The sequence below is a fragment of the Orcinus orca genome, chromosome 13 (genome assembly GCF_937001465.1).
Source record: "Orcinus orca chromosome 13, mOrcOrc1.1, whole genome shotgun sequence".
Lineage (NCBI taxonomy): Eukaryota > Metazoa > Chordata > Mammalia > Artiodactyla > Delphinidae > Orcinus > Orcinus orca.
Window position 1 is genome coordinate 32,966,648 of NC_064571.1, and position 17,383 is coordinate 32,984,030.

The following is a 17,383-nucleotide window of genomic DNA, read 5'->3' on the forward strand; positions in this document are numbered from 1 at the left end:
TATCTATCTATATATATATACACACACATATATATGTATATAAGGATGATACTTTAACAGGAGAACTGTGCATTTGCCCACAGGCCTTTAATCACTTTGAGAAGTAAGCAAAATATAGCAAATATTTATTAATTCAGAAAATCCTAACCTATCGTAGTAAAGAAATTGATATATGTGTTTATAAGGCCCAAATGAAATCCCTGACATCAGGAAGAACAGAGTACTGAAGGAACGTAGGGAAGGAGTGATATTTGTCTGAGTGGAGGCCTGAGGAAAGCTTTGACAGTATAAGGACCATTTCTGCAGAGCTGAGAAATGTGACGAGCAGTCTGGGAAAATGGGACTCTTGCTTCCCCACCGTGGAATTTCCTTTTTTCACCCTATTGCCATGCATCTTTTTTTTGTTCCACTTGGAATGACCCTTGTTGACATACTTAGAGGAGAATAACTTTCCTATGCACATTAATGAGATTATCAGAAATAAAGTATCTTATTGATGTGTATGCAAACCAAATTTTCAAACACATTACTAAACGGTATCTTGGAATGGGCGGCTGGGCGATGTTTTTCAGGTTGAAAATATTCTCTTGCATGACCGAGGCCACTACGTCCTGTGTGACTTTGGAAGTGCTACCAACAAATTCCAGAATCCACAAACTGAAGGAGTCAATGCAGTAGAAGATGAGATTAAGAAGTAAGCTTTTCCTCCTTTCTTGGAATTTTATCCATTATCGGATCAGCAGTTTTACCTTCAGCTTATGATTGAGAAGGTCAGGGTGAGAAGACAGTGGTGCTTGTCAGTTGCCCCTCGTTGGCAGTTGGGTTGTTGGATTTTAAGTGGAGGATGGGGAAGGGGTTCATGACCATTGAGCAGTGGAGTAAAGTGAAGGAATCTTACAGCACTTTATCAATGGTCCTATGGTCATTATGCATAGATCTTTTGATTTACATCACATAGCCCTTAAAAAGGCACACACACCTTAGAAGTACTGTGATGTTTTAAGTGGGATCACGACAGCTGTGACATTACCAGTCAGTTGGTTGTGCTTTTTACTGAAACCTAAATGGCTGTGTATTCCTTCCTGCTCATAAGGAGCTCACCTGCAATCTAGTGGAATTAGTGGTGCGTAGGGCTGTTTAAGTCTCTGCAGATAGTGAATCACTGATTTCCACGAGAAAAAAGCTTCTTTAGATTTGTGATTCCGGTGAGAACCTGACCCATTTTCCCCTGTTGTCCAGAGTGTTGGATTTTTCACAGGCACCAGCACTCACTATCACTGTTCATAAATCAGCAGTCTAGAGTGCACACATATCCTGACCCTCTCTCTCCGTTCCTGCTTCACGCCTGACAACCGAGCCTGGGGCAGGAAGACTTACGGTCCAAGGCCCTGATGGGCACCTAAACCGCAGAGCCCTCTGGGCTCTAGAGACTCCAGCAGCGCAAATCACAGGCTTGGTAACACTAAGACTCTCACTTTGAAGATGAGCTTATCCTTCTCTTTTCTCGAGCCAGAGATAAGAGGAAAACTGTTGTTTCAGCCTTATGCTGGCAGCAAAGATCCGTCCACCTCCCAGCCTAGCCAGGGCCCACTTTATCCTCCTGAGTGTTCCAGCCAGTATTACATCTCTGTGTCGAGCCACATCTAAAGGGATTACTATTAAAAAAAAAAAAATCAGCCAAATATACTATCAGACAACAGGGATTTACAGGAGAAGATTTTGTTATTTGAGGAGCAAGAAAAGTTGCTTTTAGAGTTTATTTAATGCCTTAGTGTCTGCGTCCCCACCTGCTCTTAGATTGGAAGAACTGCAGCCAGAGGGCCGTGGGTGTGTGCCAAGGACTGCTCTTCATTTCACCTGCACTAATATTCCATACTGTCTTCTCCAGGGTGCTCCCAGGGAACTAGACTCTACTTATATATCCATATATATATGTATATTTTTAAGGTAATTCTGCTACCCCTGGTTTATAATTATAGCATTGACATATTTAACAAAAAATGAATCTCTTGATTGTAGATACACAACGCTGTCCTATCGAGCACCAGAAATGGTTAACCTGTACAGTGGCAAAATCATCACTACGAAGGCAGACATTTGGGTAGGTGTCAACTAACCTATCCACATCTCAGATGTCAGCAGTCTTGGCCGTAAACTCCCAAGTTTAATCAGACAGTGCCATAGCAAGAGTGGCCACTGTACCATATCATTGTCTACTTATCCGTCAGGGTTATTCTTGACTCGAGGTGATGAGCCACTGCTTCTCGAAGCATGTCAAAGAAAATGAGTTTAGACCTCTGTGAAAGTTATTCAGGTGACCTGCCCATTATTTAAGTGGTTCTCACATATTTGTTACTAGTTCTTAAGAGCAAAACCAGCTGAATACTTGGTCTTTATTGGAGCACAATTTGGTAATGAGGATAGAAATAATATAACTTAGCAGATATATAGTGATGTTGGGTTCTAAATTCAAGTTTCTAATGGGTTAATAGTACAGAGTGTTTAGATTTGCTGTAAATGTGGGTGGTGCCAGTATCTCTCAGCAGACCCATTTGCAGCTATGATAAATAAATCACTAGTAGCAATCTGCTTTTTTTTACTTTTTTAGGCTCTTGGATGTTTGTTGTATAAATTATGCTACTTCACTCTGCCATTTGGAGAGAGTCAAGTGGCAATTTGTGATGGAAACTTCACAATTCCCGATAACTCTCGATATTCCCAAGATATGCATTGCCTAATTCGTAAGTATTTGAAGTTTCTAGTTTCACATTTTTATTTCTAATCTCTAGGAATGGATTGGAGGATAAAGGGATTAGATCCCAGGAGTGATGAGTGGGATGCAAAAATAAAGAAATCAGTTGATAACTGTTGGTCACTCAAAGACCATGTAACGGTGTCTAGTTAGAGTGGTGAGTCTTTTTGCCAGAAATCTAAACTTGGTTTCACACCTGGGCTGGCCACCCAAGCAGAAATCTTAACTGGGCTTTGAGCATTACAGTACTGCCCTGTTCTCTTGCAGTCTGTATGAAAGCTCTGGTACCAAAGGAGTCCAGCTGACTCATATTAAGCGATAAGAAATTCATCTTTGCAAAACTGGAAGCAACTCAAATTAAAATGATTGCAGTGCGTTGGCTGAAGTGAATACATAATTAAGACTATATAACTCTATGGAACTAGGTTTTTTCCTCTCATTTAGGTTAATCACTGGATTTTGATAAAAAGCATTTAAACTCAACGCTTTAAAATGTTTTTAAGATTCCCCACTCTTTTGTATCATCATAGTAAGCATATGTACTAATGTTCATTAACCAGATGGCAGAATAAGTAATTTTTGCTCAACCCGCTGTATTGGAATGCGGAAGAAACAGAGATTTTTATTATCTTTTTACTTTGGTCAAGATGTTTAGTATCCACATTTTAACAATCACAGATTGTAAATCCTGAGTAATGCACTTTGGGTCCTAGGTGGGGATACACTTGGAGAAAATAGAAGAAGCAAATGCGGTGCGGAGCATCTGACATTTGTTGAAGGCCTACTTGTACCTCATTTAATTCTTAAAACCCTATATAGCAGGGGTCCCCAACCCCCTGGGCCGTGGACCGGTACCCATCCATGGCCTCTTAGGAACCCGGCCACACAGCAGGTGAGCGGCGGGCAAGCGAGCGAAGCTTCATCTGCAGCTCCCCGTCGCTCTCATTACCGCCTGAACCATTCCCCCCCACCCCGCCCCCCGTCCATGGAAAAGTTGTCCTCCATGAAACCGGTCCCTGGTGCCAAAAAGGTTAGGGACCACTGCTATATAGTAAATATAATTATCCCTATTATACAAATGAGGAAACGGAGCCTCAAAAAGTATAGGTAATGTACCCAAGTTAACATAGTAGTAGCTTTTAAGTGACGACCCATTCCATTATACTAGTTTACACGAGTTTTATCAATCCGCCTCTTCCGTTTATTAATACAGAAGCGGGAGCAGTATTTAAAGGAATGGAATATCGTGTTTAATGGTTGTTGGATGTTTTCAGAGGTAAAGCATTATATTGATATCTGTACTAAAATTGCAGCTATGTAAATGAGATTGCAAGGAAATACGGGGAAATCGCCAAACTTATTGCTAGAATGGTAGGAATTTTTGCAAAAAAAAATTTTTTTTTTTTTACTTTTGTGCAGCAAATTCATATTACGAAAAACCGCTCTTTATGAATGTGTGTAACATGGCATCTTTCCTAAACTCTGATCTGTTTCACTTTACAAACTGTTGGAAGAGTCCACTGTCACCCTAACTCACAGGTCTGAAAATGCATTTCTTGTTATCCCCCCGCGCACACACACACACATGCCCCTTTCACTCCCAGTACAAGGTTCCCCTCTCCTCTTTTCAGTTTCTATCAGTGGTGTCGCCATTCAAGCCCAGATGACTGAAATTTAACGTTTTCTTTGGATCTGGCTAGCAAGACAGAATAGTCAGTCATTTCCTAAGCAGCATTAATGCTTTCTTTGAAGTTTCTCCTGTTTGCTTGACATTCTCTCCGTTCTCATCACTGTCACCATAATATATACCGACCCTGTCGGCTCATGCCTGTACTGGTGGACTGGCCTGTCTGTCCAACACACCCTCACTATGAGATTAATCTTACAAAATACCACCCTATCATGTCCCTATTCAGTAAACCTCATGGCTTGCCAATGGTCCCATGTATTCTGGATTCATCCTCCCCACCTTATTTCCCTTTATTCTCTGACAAGGAGACCTCTGCCCTGTCCTCTTGGTTCCTCTATTCCTTGCAACAAAGCGTTCTGTTGCCTTTCTCCAAGTCCATCTTTGCTCAGACTGTTTTCTTACCTGGAATGTCTTTTTCTCTGCTTTCGCCCTGACTGACTAAATTTTTTCCTGCCTTCAAGGACCAGCTCCGCTCCTGCCTCTTCTGCAAAGGCCTTCATAAGGCTGCAACCTCATCAGTCTTTTCTCAACTTAGGGTCCAAACCATTCATTTGATTACTTAAGCAATAAACTGCCTTACATTGCTGTTTACATGTATATGTGTTTGTGTGTCTTCTCAAGGATTTTTTCCCCTGGGGATTTTTCCAGCTTCAGAAGGAGCAGAAGCTTAAAGGACCTGGAAACAGACACATGATCTGTAGATCACAGTAAAAGTAGAGATGTATTTGTTATCTTGTCATTTCTTTTAGATTGGAAACCAGCTAGTACCTCCAACAAAAGAATAATAAGTAAATTCATGAAATTTGAGTTTTGGTTATAATTATCAAGAATAATCATTTGTCTAGCTGATAGTATGAAAGAAGGAGACCAGAACTTCCTAGGTACCAGAAAATGAATGTGTTAAGTTCCACACTGAGAACTTGAGTCCCTGTTGTGCAGATCACAGAATGTGAACTTAAAGTATCTTTGTTACAGTTCAAAAACTTTGTTATTTTCTTGCAGATATTTAAAATTTTAGGAAAGTTAGAGCTTCCCTTTCTGAGAGGGGAAGAAAAGGGCTAATCGTACTGTCTGACTTTTATGAGAAATAAAAATTTTAAAAAGAATTTTGGTAATAGAGAAATTATGCTTCTTAGCTAATGTAATAACTCTTTGGGTATTATTAAATAATTCATATATGTTTATCTTAGGGTATATGTTGGAACCAGACCCTGACAAAAGGCCAGATATTTACCAGGTCTCCTACTTCTCATTTAAACTACTCAAGAAAGAATGCCCAATTCCAAATGTACAGGTATGTGAAAGGTACTTTTTAGGGGAAGTAAACATGATTGAATTGTCATTTAGCATTCCTGGGGTATTAATCAGCTGTTTAAATGAGTAAGGCGTCCCTTGCTTTATCTAATAGGGGGCATTCAAACAAGGCTAACTATGAAGGAGTTGCTATAAAGGGAATCCAATTTTTCCATAGAATTTAATTATAAAACTGAGGCAATTTTACACACACACACACACACACACACACACACACACACACACACACACACACACACACACACACACACACCCCTGGGGATTGAGTTGAACGCTTTGGGTAAAGATTGACCAACTTTACCTTGTCAGCTGTCCTAGTTCCCTGAGAGCCAACGTGCCTGTTGTATTTACCGAGAGGAGGTTGGGCAGGCCGTTTCCCTAAGGCAAGGCCCTGGACTTGCCACTGTGCCTAGGGGAACATAAGCCCCTTGTCCCTTTCCTCCTTTGCTGTAGCAGACCTTTCTTGATTTTGCTTCTGTTGCTGGCCAGTCTGGAACTCACACTCCTTTTTTTCTACCCTCCCCACATATGTCAGGCCATCAGAATGTTTTCTACACAGTCATCCTAAACTCTACAGACAGTTTTCAGAGTACGGTGCTTGCAAACACCCTTCTTGTAGTCTTGGCATATTTCTCATGTCATAGTATGATTCAACTTTCTTGAATATTTTACTAATGGATGCTGGAGTAAAAAATTTCTAATTGCAAATCGTCTTATAGTTTCTCCAGTAATGAACTTCTGATGTCACTACTGTAGCTTGAGGGTGCTGATAAGTAACACTTCTCTTTCACTCCCACATTTGGAATCAGATGTGGGAATCGTTCAGAGGGAGCTCGGCATATTGGCTTTATTACTAAGAAGACTGAGTCAGGGAATGTGGCTTGACCAGTCAGGCTCCCTAACATTAGCTCCACATGACTGAGCAGCGAACGCCTGGTTCCTGAGGGACAGGCTCGTCCATAGAGGAGGGGGGCCGAGGGCAAGCCAGACCAGCTCACTTTTCTCTCCCAGTCTTATCAGTCAAGTAAGTTCCCCCTTTCCCTTGGGAGAGGAATGCTTGGAGGGTGGGAGAGAAGCTAGGAGAAATTTTCTAGCCAAAATCCCCTCCCCCCCCCCCCACCTGAAAACATGAAGGAAATGGAGGTGCCTCCTGAAAGCCACTTTCATTATTAGTGTTCCATGGTTCGGGTTTCCCAGATTAAAACGAAGGATACTGTGCAGTAACCTAAGACAACGTGATCCCTTTTGCTGTCCCACTTTCCCATTCATGAAGTTAAATAACGTGAAATAGGATTGGAAGCATTCAGGTTGGTAACTCATTTTTAAAAAGTAAGCGTCACCAGTCTCGAGCCGTTTGGCACTTGCTCAGTGGTGGTCAGCCGTTGTCTTGTGGCTCCCTAACCACAGGAGGCGCTGTTAGACGCATGGTGCAGAATCCGAGCCCGAGGAGCTCCGCCTGCCTTGTGGGTTGAGCAGTGCCTCACATGCTGGGAAGAGGGGCTGGCTCAGCAACCACACACACCGCGGCTGTGGGTTTCTCCCAGCGTTCTCACTGAAGGCTAGCTGCACCCTGGCTTGGCCCACTAGTCAGCACCAACGTCTCTAAGATCTAGCTGAGAGCTTAAGCATAGCCTACAGACCTCTTTTCATTCCTTTCATAACATCACTTCTAAGCTGTGCTGTAGGAGGGGGAGGGAGCTGAGATCAAGCCCCAGTGCTCTTGCCTGGCCCAGAGGTTGAGAATGACAGGGGTGGAGTGTGCTGTACTCAGGCTGCTCTGTCCCCTTCTCAGATCCTTTGCCTCCCTGGGGGCTGAGTCCAGTGGGATATACTTAGGTTAACTTCTTCCCTTCCCAGACCAGAGATCAGGGTCTGAAAACCACTCCGGAAGACCCTAATGTGTATTTCCATTGGCCCAATCATGCTGGTTATTCTTTTTCAAAGAAATCTGTGGGGTGAGTTTTGGGAATTGGGTGAAGTGGGAGAAGGGAGTCAAAAGGTACAAATCTCTAGGTATAAAATAAATAAGTCATGGGGATGTAATATACAGCATGGTGACTATACTTAGTAATACTGTATTGCATATTTGAAGGTTGCTGAGAGAGTAGATCTTAAAAGTTCTCATCACAAGAAAAAAAATTCTATAACTGCGTATGGTGATAGATGTTAACTAGACTTATTGTGGTGATCATTTTGCAATATTTACAAATATCAAATCAATTATATTGTACACCTGAAACTAATATAATGTATGTCAGTTACATCTCAATTATTTAAAAAATCTCTGGTGTCCTATTAAAATTTTCTTTCAATTCTATAGAACTCTCCCATTCCTGCAAAGCTCCCTGAACCAGTGAAAGCCAGTGAGGCAGCTGCAAAAAAGACCCAGCCAAAGGCCAGGTAAGAAAGTTGCTGTAGTAGCAAGAGAGGGGACCTTATGGTTCTTGATTTTTAACGCTGCCATGGCCAGAGGCTGCACAGAACAGGAAAGGAAGCTCGGTCTCCCCCAGGCAGAAACTGTTCTTTGGGAGTGCAAGTTGGAATATAGTAAGATACAGAGATCTACATCTGAAAGAGAATCGAGAACCCCACAGCTACTCCCTTTGCCTGGGAATAGGTGCAGGGCATTCAGAGGTGCGGTGACAGCAGACCTTAAGTATTGCTAGTACAATATTGCTAAACATGCGTCCTGGCCTTTGCATAGCCTAGTCCACCACATTAATCTCCAGGAAATCTTACTTTCTGTGGCTCCAGCCACATTAGGAAAGTACAGGTCAAAGCATTGAGTCCATGAACAGCAAAAGAGCCTATGGATTTTAGGTAATCACATTCTAAATAACGGAGGTTCTTCCAAGTAGCAGGTCAAGAGAGGAGTCAAGAAGCTAGGGTTTTATTTGGGGAAATGCCCCTGTGCGAGAAAATAGAGTGGGTGCCGAGGAAGCTGGGAGAGCCATCAGAAAGCATGGAAGTCTGACCCAGAGCAGGGAGGAGAAGGTTGGCTCCAAGTGACCTGGACTGCCTGCCACACAAGGTAAGGAAGGTGCATTGTCCAGGAGTCCTGTCTTTTAGGAACCGGCCTGCCTTAATATCCTTGTGGCTGGGACATTATGGCTGAGAGCAGCCTCTGGGAAGCGTGGCCTCAGGGCACACAGGGCAGTGGATTTCAGGAGCACAATAGCTGAGCCACTTGTAGTCGAAGTCTTTTTGTAGTCGAAGTCGAAGTTGTAGTCTTTTACACCCTTGTAGTCGAAGGTCTGCAAGGCGCATCCTCATGGCTGCCATGTCTTCCAAATGGCAGATTCTCAGGGTAGTCCCAGAGTTGTTTATACCCTACTTTTCTACCACACTCCCATGTCAAGGAAGCCTTAGTGCAAATTATATCAACAAAGCACCCTAGATGGGAATATATGAATTTTAATAGAATAGTAAAATAACTTCTGTTTTAGAAAATTCTTGAATATTTATAGAATGCCTGTTGTGTGTCTATTCCAGATGTGGCTCTAAAGTAATAAGACTTTGGTTTTTAACAAACTTAGCAAACTACGTCCATGATGTTACTTTGCATTCTGTTTATATGTTAGTAAGTCTGCCATGATCACCTCTAGGAATTGCTTTTGGGGCTGATTTAATTAGCTTAATCTTTTGGGCTTATGGCCATCTTGTACTAGGCCCAGACTTGGTATGTATAGAGGCTAAGCAAAGATCCTTTCCCACAAAGCATACACATTTATAAAAATTATAATACCTGCTGACGTTTGAGTGGTACTGTGTTGTGTAAAATGGAGAAAATAATACCTACATCATGAGGCAGATGAGAACATCAAACACTCCTGTGACTGTGTAACTTATATAGACTCTATGGTGCCCATCTGTTAGTTCGTGTGGACCTCAGTAATGCTGCAAGAATATACAGACCTTACAGCCAAGAGATTTGGATCTAAGCTGTTCTGTATATACTCTGCAGTGATTTCATTTGCGTGATCACATTTGCTCCCCAGTCCTGAGAGGTGGGTTTTTCTTTCAAACTCCTTTTTTTTTTTTTTCTTGGCCCCGTCACGCGTCTTGTGGGATCTTAGTTCCCCAACCAGGGATTGAACCCTCGCCCTTTGTGAAAGTGCAGAGTCCTAACCACTGGATCATCAGGGAATTGTCCTCAAACTCTATTTTTAAAGTAGCCACTATTCATTGAGGCATCACATATACCAGCTACCATACTAGGTACTTTACATAAATAAGATGACCTTTTCCCCCCCCTTAAAACAAATCTGTGAGGTTGTTGCTGTTCTCACTTCACAGATGAGGAAACAGAGACTCAGAACTGTAAGTTAGCTGCTCAGGGTAGTTAGTCAGTATGTGATTAGCAGAAGAACCAGAACTCTTTCTACTCTGCACGTTAAGTGGTTTGCCCAGGATCACACAGATAGGGCAACTTAGAGCCAGATCTGCTGGCTTCAAGATCTGTATTTTCTTACAATATACTGAGGTCCATACAAACTAACATTTTGATCACGCTTCAGTTTATAAAATGGTTTTACAGTTATTCATACATTGATGTTCACATCTGCCTCATAAAGTAGGTATTATTGTCTCCATTTTATACATAAGGGACCCCAGGCTAAAAGAGGTTCAGTGGCATGCCTGTTATCACAGTTAGTTACTGGGGAGCTAGAGTTCAAGTACGGTTTTCTTTGACTCCAAATCCCATTGATTCTAAAAATGTTACCCTTAGGAGACCAGTGTGGAAGTTCTTGGCGTTTGGTTTTCTACAGAAGTCTGTTTACCTCCCTCACCCTTGGCTTGATCTTTCTTACCCCTTTCTCCTCTTTCCCAGCATCTGTCCTTCTGTTTTCCTTCCCACCTCCCTTCCCCAGGTCACAGCCTCTCCGATGTGATAGCTTTTATATTACCAGCTTTCCACCCAGCATGAGAGCAGGATGCCAGTGAAAAGCCTCAGGGTCCAGAATGGGCTTGCCTTGGGGACATGTCATGAGGAAGGACACGGGGCCAGCTGCTCTGCTTCCTATTTTGCATTTTATGGAGGCTGTGCCAGATATATTTTGGAAATATTCACGAAGCTTGTTTATTTTGGCCTTCACCTCAGCTATTACTCCCTAAAGTGTGTTTTCAAAGGATAGCCACTCTGATCTAAGTTAGCTAGTAGCCAGCTTCCTGCACTGCTCTAAATCAAGGGAAGCTACCACCTGGGCTGTAGCACCATCACAAGGAGCAAGCAGACTACACTCTGTACTCATTTAGATTAGATTTGGCTGTGAGTTATAGAAAGTGCAAATGACAGTGGCTTACATAAGATAGATTTTTTTTTTCTCTCAAGTAAACAACATCTGAAGGCAAGTAATCCAGGGCTGATACGGAGTTCTGTTCCACAAAGCCCTCAGGTACCCAGGCTGCTTTAAGCTCATCACTCCACCATCCCTATGGTTGTGGCCATGCCCTCATGGACCGATATGGCAGCATCCCTCTTCCAAGCAGCAGGATCAAGGAATTGCCAAAGAAGAAGAGAGACAAAGAGCATGCACAGAGTTTCTTAAGGTTTCTAGAAACTGCTACATAACAATCTGTTTATATCCCACGTAGGCCAGAACTTAGACGCATGGCCATACCTGATTACAAGCGAGACTGGGCAATGTGATTTTTACTCTGGGTGACCCTATGTCCAGCTAAAAATTGTTATTACCATGGAAAAAAGCAAATATGTGTATTGGAGGAAATAGAGTTCCTGTCACACTCCCCAAATCCTTTATCTTGGGTTATTTACTTATTCCTTCTAGTTGCGTTATTGGATTAACTCATTTGATGCTTCTTATTATAGAGAGACCATTTTGACAGCTAGTTCGAATCAAGTTTGAGTCCCTGTACATCTGAAGACCACCTGCTTTAAACCCCTCTTTGCATTATCATCAAAGTAGATTCTAGGAAATCCTAAGAAGTATTAGGCAAAATGGTCCCAAGATCAAAAAAGTTTGAGAAACGTTGCATTCTATATAATGCTGTCTTTGAGGTATTTCTTGCACGTTCACAAGTGAAAAGTTTTTCTAGAAAGGAATCTGCTATTTTGATATTTTGATCAGTGTGTTAAAACTTATTTGCCCACCTTTTTTTTTTTCATAACATCTAGTAACACATAACATCCTGTGGAATACCCTCTGGGAAACGTTGATTAAGTGGATATGGAAGGTTTGGATGAATGTGGAGGTGAAAGCTTACCCATCATGCACTCTGTCTACCCCCTCTTCGTTTTCTCACCCTTTAACAGGCAGGTTTGTTTTCACCTTTTCTCTTTCTAGACTGACAGATCCCATTCCCACCACAGAGACTTCAATAGCACCCCGCCAGAGGCCTAAAGCTGGGCAGACTCAGCCCAACCCAGGAATCCTTCCCATCCAGCCAGCCCTGACACCTCGAAAGAGGGCCACAGTTCAGCCCCCACCTCAGGCCACAGGTCAGTAACTAGGTCGGTTTGAAACTTGGTACACCTCTTTGTCATCCTGGACTGTAGAGAAGTCTTGGAAAGCCTGGTTTTTCCTGGAATGGAATCTAGAGACATGTAGAGAGTAATGGTTTTCCTCAAGGAACTGGAGATGAGCTGCCGTTGAAGTTGTACGGGTAATGGCTGGCCAAAAGGAAGGCCTCACGCTGAATTCTCCAGTGGATCTCCAAGGCCACTGGAGCCTGTTGTCTCTATTTTTTCTAGTCTTGGCCCTGATTTTATGACGTGGTCCATTCGTCCCCTGCCTCCCTCTCTATTTCATATACTTCTCTTTGCATTAAAAAAAAAAATCTTTTTGGACACAGAGGAATTATTTCTTTAATGCTCTGTCTCTTGAAGTATCTGTCACCTCTTCATGTTTTGTTTTTCCATTTCTAATGAGTGGACTGAGTTTCCTTTCGTAAAGAGGATTGATCCAAATTATCAAGTAACTGAACACAGCCATCACTCCCCCTACCAGGAAGCTGCTGTTGGTGAATTTGGTGGTCATTTACTTACTATCAGGCATCCAGACTGGGGTTGTGTAACATACATGTAAACCATCAAAGAATGCTTTTGTCCTACAGTGTGCCACAAATGCAAAGATTGTGTTTATATACAGTAGCATCAAAGTCCAGTTGAATATGTAGATCCTCAGGGTGCTGACTAAAGGAGAAATTGACTAAATGGGATGGTGAGCAAGGGAGGACTTTTTGGAGGAGACAAGCATTGAACACTGTTACTGGACCATGTTTTGAAAAATATGAAGCACGTAGTATGGCAAGAAGAAGGAAGGGCCTTCCAGGTGCAAGGACAGTGAGAAGCCCATGGATCTTGGGATTATCTGTCCACTGATCACCCCCTCTTTATTGCTTCGGCAAGAAAGAAAGCCGCATTCGTTTGGAAGAGTTTTGAGCCCTTATATGGAGTTTATTCTCCTTGCAGGATCCAGCAATCAGCCTGGCCTTTTAGCCAGCGTTCCTCAACCAAAACCCCAGCCTCCACCCAGCCAACCCCTACCACAGTCTCAGCCCAAGCAGCCCCAGGCTCCGCCCACCCCACAGCAGCCGCCTTCCACGCAGGCCCAGGGTCTGCCCACCCAGGCCCAGGCCACACCCCAGCACCAGCAGCAGCTCTTCCTTCAACAGCAGCAGCAGCAGCAGCAGCAGCAGCAGGCGGCACCACCTCCTGCACAGCAGCCAGCGGGCACATTCTACCAGCAGCAGCAGCAGCAGGCCCAGGCTCAGCAGGTAAGGCGGTGAATGTGACCCTCGCTTGGCGTATGTGAGTCATCCCTGTGAAAAGGTCCACTACGTGCAGGTGTCTTCCTTGGGAAGCCCTGGGAAGACAGAGAGCCATGACCCGGCACAGCGTTGTACTCACAGATGGCAGACACTAAACCTGACACAGTGGAGCCCTCACTGCATCACTCACAGCCCTCCCCTGCTTCTTCTCAGGCCATGGGGAATTCTGCACCTCACCAGGGAACCTCAGCAAGGAAGCTGGTTTTTAAGGACTCTTTTTTTAATTTTTATTTATTTATTTATAACATCTTTATTGGAGTATATTTGCTTTATAATAGTGTGTTAGTTTCTGCTGTATAACAAAGTGAATCAGTTATACATATGTCCCCATATCTCTTTCCTCTTGCATCTCCCTTCCTCCCACCCTCCCTATCCCATCCCTCTAGATGGTCACAAAGCACCGAGCTGATCTCCCGGTGCTATGCGGCTGCTTCCCACTAGCTATCTATTTTACGTTTGGTAGTGTATATATGTCCATGCCACTCTCTCACTTTGTCACAGCTTACCCTTCCCCCTCCTCGTATCCTCAAGTCCATTCTCTAGTAGATCTGTGTCTTTATTCCCATCTTACCCCTAGGTTCTTCATGACCTTTTTTTTTTTTCCTTAGATTCCATATATATGTGTTAGCATATGGTATTTGTTTTTCTCTTTCTGACTTACTTCACTCTGTATGACAGATTCTAGGTCCATCCACCTCACTACAAATATCTCAATTTTGTTTCTTTTTATGGCTGAGTAATATTCCATCATATATATGTGCCACATCTTTATCCATTCATCTGTCAATGGACACTTAGGTTGCTTCCATGTCCTGGCTATTGTAAATAGAGCTGCAATGAACATTTTGGTACATGACTCTTTTTTGTTTTTCTTTTTCTGACATGACACCATCATCAAATTGAAGCAGAAAAACAATTATTTCTTATTATCATCATATATCCATTAGTGTTTAACTCTTTCTGGTGTGTCATAATTTAAATTGCTTTGTATATTTTTTCACATTTTTTTGCTCTGAATATATTCATTTTATAATGATCAATATATCTTTTAAGTCCCCCTTTTAGCCATAGGTGGCTTCCTCCTCTTTTTTTCCCCTTTGCCACTTTTTTTTTTTTTTTTTTTTAAAGAAACTGGGTCGTTTGTCCTGTAGAATTTTCCACATTCTGGATTTGGTTGATTGCATCCCTGTGGTGGTGTTTAATATGTTCCACTACCCTCTGTGTAAATGGGTAGTTTCTTGAGGCCTCTCAGTATTTGATTCAGGTTGATAGTCCTTTGTTCTTCCAGTTGCATCACATCAGGAGACATACAGTAGTCTCAACATCACAAGACATACAGTAGTCTACCCTTGTCTGTGGGGGATACATTCCAAGACCCCCAGTGGATGTCTGAAACCACAGCTAGTACTGGACCCTATATATACCATGTTTTTTCCTATACATACATACCTATGGTAAAGTTTAGTTTATAAATTAGGCACAGTAAGAGAGTAACAAGAATAGCTAATAATAAAATACATCAATTACAGCAATATACTGTAATAAAACTTATGTGAATGTAGTGTCTCTCACAAAATATTCTTGTGATGATGTGAGATGATAAAATGCCTACTTGATGAGATGAAGTAAGGTGAATGTCATGAGCATTGTAACATAGCGTTAGGCTACTATTGACCTTCTAACCATATGTCGGAAGGAGGGTCATCTGCTTCTTGGGATCCAGAACCATGGAGCCATGACAGTGTCAATGGTTGCATGTCAGGAGCAGATGGTGTCAATGGTTGGGGATCCCAGCCAGGACGAAATGGGACGGTGCAAGGTTTCGTCACACTGCTCAGAACAACATGCAGTTTAAAACTTATGAATTGCTTATTTCTGGACTTTTCCATTTAATATTTTCTTTTTTTGTTTTCTTTCCTTTTTTTTTGCGGTACACGGGCCTCTCACTGTTGTGGCCTCTTCTGTTGCGGAGCACAGGCTCCAGACATGCAGGCTCAGTGGCCATGGCTCACGGGCCCAGCCGCTCCGCGGCATGTGGGATCTTCCCAGACCGGGGCACGAACCCACGTCCCCTGCATTGGCAGGCGGACTCTCAACCACTGTGCCACCAGAGAAACCCCCCATTTAATATTTTCATATCACTGTTCATCACGGGTAACTGAAACTGCAGAAAGCGAAACTGTGGATAAAGTCTGCTTGTCCCCTCTTTTATTAATATTAAGATCAATCTGTGGGTTTGGCGTTGTCTGTCTGATCCAGTCACTTAATATTCCCCTTCAGTTTGTTTCCTAAGTCCATTAATTCATTAGGGGTGGCAAAGCGGTGATATTCTAGCATTCCATCTTCATTTAGGGGCTGGATTTTTCTGTAAAGAACTTGGGGTCGAACTCGCACCCCCTGCATTGGAAGCGCGGAGTCTTAACCACTAGACTACCAGGGAAGTCCCCTGTAAAGAACTTTTTCAGCAAGTATTTGATTACCCTGAGGTACTGTTTGTACAGAAAAGGCAGAAATAATTCATGACTCTTTCCCTGTGTTTACCAGTTTTCAGAATAGTGAGTTTGTTCATAGTACCATCCAGAAGTGAACAATGAAGATTTTGTTTTGTTCTTAGTATCATTATGAGTTCATGCATCTTAATATATTTGATATGTTTCCACACATTGCTGTTAAAAAAATTTGTCCCAGTTGTCTCAGTTTTGGCCAGTGGAAGTCTCTTCAGATTGGCTCCTGGGTCCTTTGGCTGTGACTCCAGTAGCCTTTAATGTGTCCTTGCTATTTGGTGTAACAAGCTGTTCCAGAATCATTCTGCCCTTGACCTGGAATCAGCCATTTCTCCAAGGAGCTGTTTCCCTTTAATGGAAATGATATTTAGAGACCACAGTCTTGCTACTAGGGATACCCATTTGCTAATGGGTTGGTTATTATTTTTAGGCCTTTTCAGTGAATAGTTAGGACACATATATATATATATTTTAATAGAATATACACCATGAATTCAAATTTATATTCTAAAGCAGATTTGTAATTATAGGATTTTTGTTTAACTTCTTGGATTTTATATTTGTATCTTTCTCATCTGGAAATCTTGATTCCTAACAACATTAACATAATTCTCAATTGATTTATAGTTTCAAGATAACAATACCAATATGATTACCGAAAACAGTTTAAGATTTCTTTGCCATTCTTGTTTTTTTGGGTTTTTTTTTTGTTTTTTTGCGGTATGCGGGCCTCTCACTGCTGTGGCCTCTCCCATTGCGGAGCACAGGCTCCGGACGCGCAGCCTCAGCGGCCATGGCTCACGGGCCCAGCCGCTCCGCGTCATGTGGGATCTTCCCGGACTAGGGCATGAATCTGTGTCCCCTGCATTGGCAGGCGGACTCTCAACCACTGCACCACCAGTGAAGCCCTTCTTTGCCATTCTTACACCTAGAATGTTTAGCACATTATTTTCTAGGAGTTTGGCTATTAATCTGATACACAGGTTTATTTGCTTTGTTTTGCTGTTTAGTTATTGCTTTTTAAATTTCGGTTTAATTTTGTTTTGTGAAAATGTAAAACATTGACATAATTTCAAACTTAAATCTGCAAAATTCTGTTCCCTCCATCCCATATATGGAGGTATCCTTCATTCCTATTTACAACTTGAGAGTGTTCCCTTTAAAGGATATATAGCATAGTTTATTCCAATCAGTCCCCTGTTGACAGACATTTGGTTGTTTCTAGCATTTTGCTATTATAAGTAGCCAGCTATTTATTGATATCTGCTTTTTTTGCTAACGCTTTAACTTTGCCCCAGTAGGCAAACAATATCCTCCCAGTTAACTTCACAA

General features: G+C 42.4%; 1 protein-coding gene across 19 annotated transcripts in view; it reads left to right on the forward strand.

The window, feature by feature from the left end:
- Positions 1 to 17,383, forward strand: part of AAK1 (AP2 associated kinase 1) — a 174,856-nt gene that overhangs the window by 98,083 nt on the left and 59,390 nt on the right. For all 19 annotated transcript variants that reach the window (XR_007471077.1, XM_049696387.1, XM_033400419.2 and 16 more), the window contains 7 exons: positions 573 to 694; positions 2,020 to 2,101; positions 2,609 to 2,741; positions 5,633 to 5,736; positions 8,077 to 8,156; positions 12,062 to 12,216; positions 13,189 to 13,493. Coding sequence is in view for 18 of the 19 variants with exons in the window: in XM_049696387.1 (XP_049552344.1) it covers positions 573 to 694; positions 2,020 to 2,101; positions 2,609 to 2,741; positions 5,633 to 5,736; positions 8,077 to 8,156; positions 12,062 to 12,216; positions 13,189 to 13,493 (981 nt within the window). In the remaining variant the exon portion in view is untranslated. The remainder of the gene's footprint in view (positions 1 to 572; positions 695 to 2,019; positions 2,102 to 2,608; positions 2,742 to 5,632; positions 5,737 to 8,076; positions 8,157 to 12,061; positions 12,217 to 13,188; positions 13,494 to 17,383) is intronic.